At 37.7% G+C, this 12,030-nt stretch overlaps 1 protein-coding gene and 1 non-coding gene across 4 annotated transcripts in view; one reads left to right on the top strand and one right to left on the bottom strand.

The window, feature by feature from the left end:
• The first annotated feature begins 1,136 nt into the window (after positions 1-1,136).
• The window catches only part of GREB1L (GREB1 like retinoic acid receptor coactivator), a 130,417-nt gene continuing 119,523 nt past the window's right edge, over positions 1,137-12,030 (top strand). For all 3 annotated transcript variants that reach the window (XM_057699871.1, XM_057699870.1, XM_057699869.1), the window contains exons 1-3: positions 1,137-1,293; positions 1,510-1,707; positions 11,361-11,537. In XM_057699871.1, the coding sequence (XP_057555854.1) occupies positions 1,137-1,293; positions 1,510-1,707; positions 11,361-11,537 (532 nt within the window). The remainder of the gene's footprint in view (positions 1,294-1,509; positions 1,708-11,360; positions 11,538-12,030) is intronic.
• Positions 9,067-9,172, bottom strand: LOC130832195 (U6 spliceosomal RNA). Its single transcript, XR_009048267.1, has one exon. It is a non-coding gene; the product is annotated as a U6 spliceosomal RNA (small nuclear RNA).

The following is a 12,030-nucleotide window of genomic DNA, read 5'->3' as shown; positions in this document are numbered from 1 at the left end:
CTTAAAAACAGTTATTTTCTTTATGTGCATTATATTTATTAGAAATTAAAACTAAGAAAATTTCAAAATATTTATTAATTTAATACATTAACAATAAACCTTTGTTGATATTATATATCAACATAAATAACATTTTATGAAAAACACTGTATTTCTCCCTAAAAAAGTTAGTGAAAAGTGTAGTCTGCCTGCTTCTGCATTCAGTCTGTTGCAATATCACACATCATATAGCCCCTGGAAAATTCCACTGTAAATGTATGAGAGAATGAGAATGAAAAAGGCATATAATATCCTAGCAATAGTTTAAAAAGAGTTTTGACCCCATGGAACCCAGAAAGGGCCTTGGGGACCTCAGCCCAATCATTAGCATAGCCAAGAGTTAGCACCCAATAAATTTAGTTATTATTGATATATATGGAAATTTTGTAACTAGTGATGAGAAGTAAAGGTGATTTCTTCAAAACTTCTTCTATACTTTCCTAAAGGGTCCAAATAAGATTGTGATTCAAACTAAGCCAAAGAAATAATAGTTTTTTTTCAAATAAATACTATTATTACATGAACAAGTTCTTTGAATTTTAAAAGGCTCAAATCTTGCTTTCAGGAATTTGTCAATTAAATATATTATTGCAAAACTTTCATTTTTTTTTCCCCAGAGAAGGATCTTTTCCCCTCCTAGGGTAGTACCATCTTAGCAGAGAGAGAAGTAATTTGACATTTACTCTGAAACCACTGATAGTGTTTCTATGAGGTTATGGCTGCCCACTAGTTTAAGGAGAAAGTGTGGCCTCATTGTCACTGTGCTGGGCTTCATGATTGATAGGTCAGTCTTGATTTACTGGTTGGAGAACCTTCGCTTAAAGCACTTATTATGGCTTGATCCTCAGATACAAGATCCCTTAAAGGGGCTTTCTGAATGCCCCTTTGGACTCTAAAGACAAGAAGCAAAAGTGATATAGCAGATAAATTGATAAATTGTCTCAAGAAGCATAGGTAAAGTTCATATAATTCCGATCTTAACAGAATATATGGGTATAGTTTATATCAGCTATACGTGTACTTTGCAGACATACGGCCCTCTAATTATATCAATTTTCTTCTTTCTCTTTTTCTTTGGCGGGGGGGTGGTATAGACCATGGGGAATTCATATGCTGGGCAACTGAAATCTGCTCGATTTGAAGAAGCTCTCCACAACTCCATAGAAGCCTCTCTCAGATGTAGTAGTGTGGTACCACGACCAATTTTTTCCCAGCTGTACTTGGACCCTGACCAGCATCCTTTCTCATCTGCAGGTAAGTGTCTCAATGCCACACATTTCTAGACTCCTTTTAAAAGAAGTGGGAATTCCAAACCTAGGGATCTCTGAAATAAATGGGTTAAATGTTAGCCAATGCCAGTCTCCCTGTCCTCAGATATGTTTCAGAACTACGAATTTTTCTTTTGATTATTTTCCCATAAGCATCTCTTTTTTTTTTATTAAATTAGCTATGATTTATTTGCTTACCCAGATGTAAAACCCAAGGTGGAGGATCTGGACAAAGATTTGGTACACCGCTACACTCAAAATGGAAGCCTGGATTTTTCTAACAACCTAACAGTAAATGAAATGGAAGATGACGAAGATGAAGAAGAAATGTCTGATTCAAATAGCCCACCAATTCCCTATTCTCAGAAACCTGCCCCTGAAGGGTCTTGCACTACAGATGGTGAGTTTCCTTTTCCTTCCCCTGCAGTTCCTCTAATGTTGTCTGGCTAGTTTCCAATCATTGCATGGGGTGCTCAAGGCTGGAAACCAGTAATTACAGAAAGGAATGAGGAATGATTATGCTCTCACTCATATTATTGCCTGATTTCATAGTAGGTGTCTATTAAGAAAGACGAGCATTATCACCCCATCTTATAGATGAAGAGACTGAGATTCACAGCAATTGAATGACTTCTCTGAGATGGTATGTGGCAAAGGCAAGCCTAGACCTAGCTCAGGACTTTTTCAATGCTCCAGGTGCTTCCTGCAAGAATGCTACTCTTTTAGAAACTTTTTTTTTCTTTTAGTGGTCTCTCTTTCTACTTTTTTCTCTTCCACTCTCAAAACAACAACAGAGATATCAGGTGTGTTTTTTTGGTCATAAATTTGTTTGTTTGTTTTTTATTTACTCATTGGTTGAGTTGAGTCTGTTGCTGCACACAGGCTTTCTCTAGTTGTGGTGAGTGGGGGCTACTCTTTGTTGCAGCGCACGGGCTTCTCATTGTGGTGGCTTCTCTTGTTGTGGAGCACAGGCTCTAGGTGTGCGGGCTTCAGTAGTTGCAGCTCGTGGGCTAAATAGTTGTGGCTTTTGGGCTCTAGAGCACAGGCTTAGTAGTTATGGCACACGGGCTTAATTGCTCCATGGCATTTGGGATCTTCCCAGACCAGGGCTCGAACCCATGTCCCCTGCATTAGCAGGTGGACTCTTAACCACTGCACCACCAGGGAAGTCCCTCAAATGTTTTAGTATTTACCTTTCCCATGTATTTTGAATATTCATCCAGTGTATTGTTATTGATAGAAGATTAAAATGAACATATTTTGATAGTCCCATTTTATTTATCTTGTCAACCTCCTCTTCTACCAAGGCTTTACCCACACTTATCTTTTTAATTTTTTTTAATTTTTAAATTTATTTTTATTAAAATTTTTTTTGGCTGTATTGGGTCTTCACTGCTGCGAGCAGGCTTTCTCTAGTTGTGGCAAGTGGGGGCTACTCTTTGTTGTGGTATGTGGGCTTCTCATTGCGGTGGCTTCTCTTGTTGCAGAGCACAGGCTCTAGGCTTGCGGGCTTCAGTAGTTGTGGCACGCAGGCTCTAGAGAGCAGGCTCAGTAGTTGTGACACACGGGCTTAGTTTCTCCATAGCATGTGGGATCTTCCTGGGCAATGGCTCAAACCCATGTCCCCTGCACTGGCAGGTGGATTCTTAACCATTGCGCCACCAGGGAAGCTGCTAACCACACTTTTAAAAGGAAAATTCTACATAAAACATTTTTAGTATTTCATGGTTTTGGTAATATAACAAATTATAGCCTCTTCCCTCCGTTTAGTGATATACGGTGCTGTTTTCTGGCCATCCCAGCCTGATTTCTAGTTAGTTCATAATTTGATAGTTTATAGTTTGTCCATAGATCTTTCAGCTTGGCTCATTCTACGGTAGGTCTAAGAGTTCTCTCACTCAAAAGCAGAACAGTCCTGAAATTTTCCTTATGAAAATGACAGTGAAATAGGGCAATACAGTGCCTGGATCTGTTTCAGCATTCCATCTTCTCTTCATGGGAAATCCTCTATTTACCTAAGACTTAAAGGAAGGTAAAGCTATTTTTAGAGGCAATTTAGATAAGCAGATACTTAACACCTGATGGGCTTCTAGGGGTTGCCATTCAGATGTAAATTTTGGCTGCTAATTTCTTATGTAAATTATTGGTAGGTTCCTACCCTGCTGGGAGGCAGTTGATTGTATAAGGGGTAAAGGGCCACCAAATTTTAGGCCTCCAAATACTGCTTTGATTACTTTAGTTTGTGTTTACAGCTGTTTTCAGTAAACTTTCCCCTCCCCCATTTAGATTACTCTGTAACCTTCAAGTTGGAGATAATTGGAGAATGCAAATCTGGTTCTGTGAAGTGAAAACCTTGGCTGTTTTCTTAAGGAAATGCAGATGAGCTTTACAAAGGAACGCTCAGTACTATGACTCTTCTTTAAAATTAAAATCATTTGCTGCAAGAGTCTTGGTTTTAAGGCACTATGTCAATATTACTCTCAGAAAATGAAACCATTTAGGGGCAAGTTTGTCAAATTAAGTGTTATCTGTGTGCCCCATACCATATCTTTCTTTGCCTACAGTAAATAGGCTTACACCACTCCTTAGGGTACTTTTTCCCAGGTCTGCCAGTAGCCTCTAAAAGAGAGATCCTATCTTTCTTTCAGGATTAGTTCAGATGTAATTTAAAATTACCCTAGAGGGGAGTAGCAAGTTTTCTTTTTCACTTTGTTTGAGGTTTTGAGATTTAATATTTCATCTTTATTGTATTATATTCTGACATATTTCTAATAGTGGAGAAATAGAACTACCCGTTACACCAGATATTTGGATCCTGTAGGTCTTGAAATATAATCACATTTCATAGATTGTTTAGCTACTCCTTTACAGATACACAAAGCTTATTTTCAACCTTTAAAAAACTACATTAACTATTGCTCTTTGCATAATATATTTTTTTCTTAATTGGGGATCCCTGATGATATATTTTGTATATAATTAACTGATCTGAATCCCAAGAATAAAGATTTGGAGGAAACAGTCCAGACCCTTGTGAGCATATTCTCAAAATATCTACAAACCGAACTCAGGAACTTTTCCTTGATTTTGCAACCATTTCTGGCCTTGGATTGATTTCTTCCTGACCCTGTTCCTGGACTCAGGCGTGCCTTCTCTGTTCTCTTTCCTCTTAATTAAATTGCCTGTGTGTCATGTGTTCGTGATTAACTGAAGAAGGCAAGAAGATAAAATAGGACATTTTAAAAATGGACTTTTAAAAAATTTAAGTATAGTTGATTTACAGTGTGTTAATTTCTGCTGTACTGCAAAGTGATTCAGATATATATGTATGTATGTGTGTGTATATATATATATGGGTGAGTCAAAAATTATCCACACTCTGGCTGTAGAATTTAGTTTAATTAACTTTTAAAAAAGACAAATACATCATTTTTTGACATACTCTCCTAGCTTTTCAATACACTTTGTGCATCTGTCAACAAGCTTTCGTATTCCCCATTAAACAATGTTTTAGGCTGAGCTGCGAACCATGAATGCACCACTGTCTTCACTTCTTCATCAGAAGTGAATCTTTGTCCTCTTAGGGCTGCTTTCAGGGCACCAAACAGGTGAAAGTCCGATGGCGCAAAATCAGGACTATAGGGAGGATGCTTTAGCACCTCAAAATGAAGTTTTTGTAGAGTGTCGACAGTGTGGGCAGAAGTGTGTGGACGTGCATTGTCATGCAAGATCACAACACCCTTGGATAGCAGTCCTCTGTGTTTAACTGAAGTTTAGGCTTCAGCTCTTCAATATGCATCTCACTGTAACGAGCACTGTTGATTGTTGAACCTTTTTCCTGATAATGTTCCAATCCTGGCCCTTGAGAATCCCAGAAAACAGAATCATTTCACGTGTATGCTCAATGTTGTCATCAGCTGCGGACGTGGATGGGCGTCCGGCTCCTTCTTGATGGCTAACGCTTGTGCGACCTTCTTTGAACTTCTCTATCCATTCATACACACTACTTTGCGACAAAACACTTTCTCCATACTGCACACAAAGTCTTCAGTAAATAACGGCACCAGGTATACCCTCAGACCACAGAAAACGAATCACTGCACGCTGCTCTTTCATGCATATCACAAGTGGGGCATCCATTTTTGCCAACACTGCAGTTACAAATGAACTGATGTAACATGATCGCACCTGCACAGCAGTAACTGGGGAGACAGTAGCCTTGAACAGAAAGGGCTGCTAATACAGTGCAGCCAACAGAAGTTTTAATATAACCGGAATGCGGATAATTTTTGACGTGTGTGTGTGTGTGTGTGTGTGTGTGTGTGTGTGTACACACATTCTTTTTTATATCCTTTTCCATTATGGCTTATCACAGAATATTGAATATAGTTCAATATATAGTTGAACTATATAGTTCCCTGTGCTATACAGTAGGACCTTGTTTATGCATTCTATATGCAATAGTTTACATCTGCTAACCCCAAACTCCCAATCCATCTCTCCACCTCCCGGCCTTGGCAACACAAGTCTGTTCTTTATGAGACTTTTTTTTTAAAGAACAGTTTTAAGAACAATGTTAGATTTACAGAAAAATTGAGAAAATAGTACAGAGTTTCTATATATCCCCACAGTTTGCCCTGTTGTTAGCATGTTACATTATTAGTAATTCTAGTAATAGTGACAGTCCATAGTTTATTTGGGTTCTTTAGTTTCTACCTAATGTCCTCTGTCTGTTCCAGAATCCCATCTGGGATACTACATTAGATTTAGTTGTTGTGTCTCCTTAGGCTCCTCTTGGCTGTGACAGTTTCTCAGACTTCCCTTGTTTTTGATGATCCTGACAGTTTTGGGATTATAGGTCAGATATATTCTAGGAGACCTTCTATTGGAATTTGTCTGATGTTTTTCTCCTGATTATACTGGGGTTATGGGTTTGGGGGAGGAAGATCACAGAGGTAAAGTGCCATTTTCATCATACCATATCAAGGGTACATGCTATCAGCATGATTTATGACTATTGATGTTGACCTTGATCACCTGGATAGTGTTCTCTCCACTCTGCCCACCCCCACCCTGTTACTGTACTGTGGAAGAGAGTCTCTATACTCAGCCCACACTTGAGGAATGGGGAGTTATGCTCCACATCCTTGAGGGCAGAATATCTACATAAATTATTTGGAATTCTACTGCATGGAAATTTGTCTCTTCTCCCTCGTTTATTAACTTATACAGTCATTTATTTATATCATACACTCATGAATACTTATTTTATATTTTGGGTTATAATCCAGTACTATTTTATTTTGTTTTCTTGCTCAACTTTTTCCAATTTTGGTCATTGGTAGCAATTTCAGTTGGCTCCTATGCCCCTTTTATATACTCCCATCATTTGGGGGTTTTTAATAATAAAATAGGATGTTTTCTCTTTTCATTATCACAAGCACTTTTTGAAAACAAATCTTAAGAGATGGAGGTTTGCTTCCTCCTTCTATGAGAAAACATTTTTCTCCTAGAATCGTCATTGTTTAATAATTATTACTTTTCACCTGTAGGTGTCCTCATATCATAAACGGGAAAACCTTCAAAGGCTGTAGCACTGAAAGCTATTTGTGCTTCTTAATTTGAATGGACTGTGTAGTTTTCATTATACCACAGAAATCACTCTGAAATCATCTTTCTTCCAGAGAAAATCCTGCTTTCTTCAGATATTTTCCACACTGACTGTTTAGCCCAAAACTGAAATTGTACTTTTCCCCCTTAATCTCCCTTTGGCTGCAATGTATTGCTTTGAGAAAGCTCACCAGAAATGCCACTCTCTAACCAAGGGACACCTTTGTGGCTTGCAAAACCATGAATTTTAAGGATTTATCAGCAGGTGTGGGAGAGGCAGATGCTGACATAGCCCATGGCTGGCAGGGGCTGCTGTGTCAAGTGCCCCCCAGGACTGAAGCCTGGAAAGTTGGGTGATGAGACTCAGCAAAGACAGGCCAGGAAGAAGCTTATAGAAGAGGGTCCTACATCAGACCAGGGAAGGTGAAGCATTCTGTGAATCAGAGTGATGTTAACTCTCTAACCAGGAGTCAAGAGACCTGGGTCCCAACTTCACAGGTTGCTGGGTATTTGACCTTGGGCTGTTTTCTTAACCTTTATGGGCCCTAGTTTCCTCATCTACATACTAAAGGGATTGGAGTAGATTGGTGTTACCCAATCTTTGACTTAAAAATCTCTTTTATAGTAATACATAATCTTTTGAACCCTTAGAAATTTAAAAACTAATTCTGTCACTATATGACATGTAATAAAGAATTGATTTTAAGTAAACAATATTTATTTTAGATCAGTATATTAATATACTCTAATATTATTCATGCATGAGAAAAAAATTGCCTACATTTTGTCATTCAGTAATTGCTGTTTAATTTACTTTAAATTGGTTGTGTAAGGAAAAGCATGTTTTGTTGACAAATTCAAAAATAAAATGTTATACTTTGGGGGGTGGGGTGGAGGAGGGGAGCCAAGTGTATTTAAATGTTTCCCAACATCAAAAAGAGTCGAAATGTACTTTAAAAAAAAAATTATTTATTTATTTATTTATTTATTGGCTGGGTTGGGTCTTCACTGCTGCACCTAGGCTTTCTCTAGTGGTGAGTGGGGGGCTATTCGTCATTGCGGTGCTCAGGCTTCTCATTGTGTTGGCTTCTCTTGTTGCAGACCATGGGCTCTAGGCTCACGGGCTTCAGTAGTTGTGGCTCGTGGGCTCAGTAGTTGTGGCTCGTGGGCTCTAGAGCACAGGCTCAATAGTTGTGGTACACAAGCTTAGTTACTTGGTGGCATGTTGGATCTTCCTGGACCAGGGATCGAACCTGTGTCCCCTGCATTGGCAGGTGGATTCTTTACCACTATACCACCAGCGAAGTCCCCCAAATCTATTTTTAATACACAAATTTTGGAATCTCTACATTTAGGATTAAAAAGATGTACTAATTTATTTTCATAATTTTTGCTCTATGTGCTGAAAAAGTTTCAGGCTGCTGTTAGCAGAATTTCTCTGCAAATAACATGCTGCTGAAAGAGGTAGGCTTTTCCCTCATACATGAAAAGCCAAACTGGATTATAATCACTAAAATTTTACCTTAACATTGCTTTTTTTTTCTTGGTACCCTAGAAACATATTGGTGCATTTTACATAATTTTATATTTTGATGAGTGGGGATGGGGTTGACTCTAACTTTCATATCTAGCAAAGAGCATCTTAGGCACATTTGTAAAATGACTGTGTCCATCAAACACAATCCATATTCCCTAAGCTTCCCATTATTAACCCATTATGAGTATAAATTAAGCAACATATCAATACATGTGACTGATAATAAAATCAGTTTTAAAACATATAATAATCAAAACCACACATTGATATGGGGTTCAATCGAGTAAGTCATGAGTTCACTCAGCTCATTTCCACTGTCCCTACATGTGTAGCCTGGAAAGCCCTTAGAACATTCTGTTTTAAAAGTAGGATATTAGAATAATTATTTATTAGTTTTTAGAAATTGGTAATGTTATCTACTTTAGTTTCACTTATAGTTGCTAGGTATCATGGAATACCTTTATGAATCCCTGAGATTTTGATAACTACTTGTTGGAACATCCCATATCAGATGACCTTGAGGTTCCATATAGCTCTGATGTTCTAAAAAGCTTGTAATAATTTACAAATTGGTACAGATTGGTACAGACTTGTCTATTCTTTCTTTTTTTTTTAAATATGGAACGCTTCACGAATTTGCGTGTCATCCTTGCGCAGGGCCATGCTAATCTTCTCTTCATCGTTCCAATTTTAGTATATGTGCTGCCGAAGCGAACACTATTCTTTTTAATATGGAGTGACTAAAAGTTTAGAAAGGTTGCAGTACTATAACATACTTCTTAACAACAGAGAAAGCTCCCCAAGCATCCTGTTTCCATCACTAGGTAATCGAAAACCTCTCATCATTGAATTTTCCACACCATGTGGGAAGGTATTTTATGTTTTGCCTTTTGGAGAAAGTTATAATAAAGGTGCTACCTCCTAAGGGAGATATGTTTCTAGGTTTTACTGTCTATATACAAATTAATAATTCCTTTGATTAAAAAAAAAATTAGTGCTCCTTTTAGGACTTTAGTATTTTAGAATTTCATGAAAAAGTCTGTGTTCACCCCTTCAGGTTTTAGCTCTGGATTATAACTATTCATAGCATGCTTTTTTTTTGCCAAGTTGAATAATACGCTTTTCACCTGTTTTTTTTTTTTTCACCTGTTTTTATATAGTAAACTTTCCATGTCTTACAAATAGCTGGAACGTATGGGACTCATTATGTAACCTTGGACAAATACTCTCACCTTTCTGAGCTTCAATTTCTCCTTATATGAAAAGGAGATAGTAATACCTAGCTAGCCAGCATCACTGAGAGGTTTAAATAGGAAAATCTCCGCAGTGGTTAGCACTGTACCTGGCTTATGTTAAGTGCTCCATAAATTTTCATTGCCTTTAATATCATCACCATCATCATCATCAATTCCCAACTTTCAAACCTGTGAGTTTTGTCCTTTAATGGGGGTGGGGACAGCAGATTTTTTTAAGGGTTCTGTGTATCTATAGGCTCCAAAATATGTTTGTAAACTGAATAAATAATATGACATATGTATAAATGACTATTGTTCAAATAAATATAAATGATATTGTGAGTAATAAAATACAGATTCACTTAAATTCTCAAAGAAGTTATAATAACATTTTGACATTATTTTTCTCAAATAGTGAACACTAGAAGTTATATTTGAATTTTTTAATGTGAAAAGGGGATCTACAACCTTGAAATGGTTGAAGTCCATTGTTTTTATCATTCTAGTCTTTGATTTCTTGCGTTTTTTAATTCCATTGTGTCTGCTCTTGAAGTTTAATGATCCAGACCATGCAGTAGATTCCTATGCACCATAGCTTCATACAATGTTTAGATCTTTTTATTTATCATGTACCAACTGATGGCATCCAAATTGTTTGTTGGCATTTGGTTAACATCATAATATGAACCTAGCATGGTTCTGGCTCACTTTGTATGGGGCGATAATGATCGTGGTCTCTGCAGGTTTGTGAGTGAGAGTTGTGTCCATCCTCCATTGTCCTGGTTAACATCCGGGTACCCACACCTGGACTGATCAGCTATGGCCAGAGAGGTGGGATATTCCAGTGGACCCAGTTGGACTGGATCCCAGCTCCAGCTCAATCTGGAATATCACAGTTGCCCAGCAGAATCACTAGAGTGCTGGGAGGATCATTTCCCAGAAGATGTGGAGATTGGTGTCTTGTAGCAGAACATAGCTGTCCTCTGTAATATTCTTTTGTAATTATCAGTTCCTTATACATTCTTCTAATTGACTACAAGTGAGTTCTTAGAGGAAGATATATTTTGTTCAGCTCTATTCCCAGGCCTAGGACAGCATCTGTTGGAAATCATTTTTAATAAATGATGGAACTAATGAATTGATGTAATACATTATGGTTACAAGGTGGTTATGTAAGGTTTTGTCATGTCTTATCTATAATATACTAAAATAACCTCAACAGTTCTAGTTCTGGTTCTGATCCATTCATTTATGATTCGCCAAACTCTCAGCTTCAGTCTCTTCCTATGTGAAATGGAGAACATCTGTTTTCTATGATAGTCCCCATTTAGAAAAGTGAATTTGCATTGAGAGTAAAAATACTATATTATGTGCGCATAAAAATTACGTGTGGTTTTCAGAGTTTGCTGTGTATTTATCATTTGCTTACTTGTGGATCAGAAAATATAAAGTCATTAGTGTTGGCTAAAACAGTTAGAAATACCTCCTTTTAGTGTCTTTTTAGCTCTGCTCAGAGGAGGACACATGATAAATGTGTCTTTTGGTTGAAGTACATGGACTTTAAATTTAGTGCTTAACAGTGATTCCCAGAGGTAATATACTCTCCACATGAGTGATGAGGAGTTATAACCTCTGTAAACACTTCACTGTGTCATTTTTACTGGTTTTTAGGTTTTTGTCAAGCGGGAAAGGATTTGCGTTTGGTATCTCTGTGTATGGAACAAATCGACATCCCAGCAGGATTCCTCCTAGTAGGGGCCAAATCTCCCAATCTTCCTGAACACATCCTAGTGTGTGCTGTAGACAAGCGATTTCTGCCAGATGATCATGGAAAAAATGCACTTTTAGGTGAGTAATTCATACCTATAAAATTCCCTCTGAGGTAAAGGAGTTAAAATACAAGTTTAAATTATCATGGAATTTTTAAAATCACAGAATTAACTGGGCATTATATAGTTTAGTTTAAGTAAGAAACATTTTTTCATTTAGTAACTTCTTAAAAATTATCTTTCACTTTAAAAAAAAATAAATTTATTTATTTATTTATTGGCTGCATTGGGTCTTCTTTACTGGGCACAGGTTTTCTCTACTTGTAGCCAGCTGGGGTACTCTTCATTGCAGTTCGTGGGCTTCTCAGTGTGGTGGCTTCTCTAGTTGCAGAGTGCGAGATCTAGGCATGCGGGGTTCAGTAGTTGTGGCATGTGGGCTCAGTAGCTGTGGCTCACGGGCTCTAGAGCATAGGCTCAGTAGTTGTGGTGCACAGGCTTAGCTGCTCCCGGGCATATTGGATCTTCCTTGATCAGGGATGAAACCTGTGTCCCCTGCATTGGCAGGTGGATTC

The sequence above is a fragment of the Hippopotamus amphibius genome, chromosome 11, assembly GCF_030028045.1.
Source record: "Hippopotamus amphibius kiboko isolate mHipAmp2 chromosome 11, mHipAmp2.hap2, whole genome shotgun sequence".
NCBI lineage: Eukaryota > Metazoa > Chordata > Mammalia > Artiodactyla > Hippopotamidae > Hippopotamus > Hippopotamus amphibius.
Note: the sequence above shows the minus strand (reverse complement) of the source record. Positions and strands in the feature narration are given on the sequence as shown.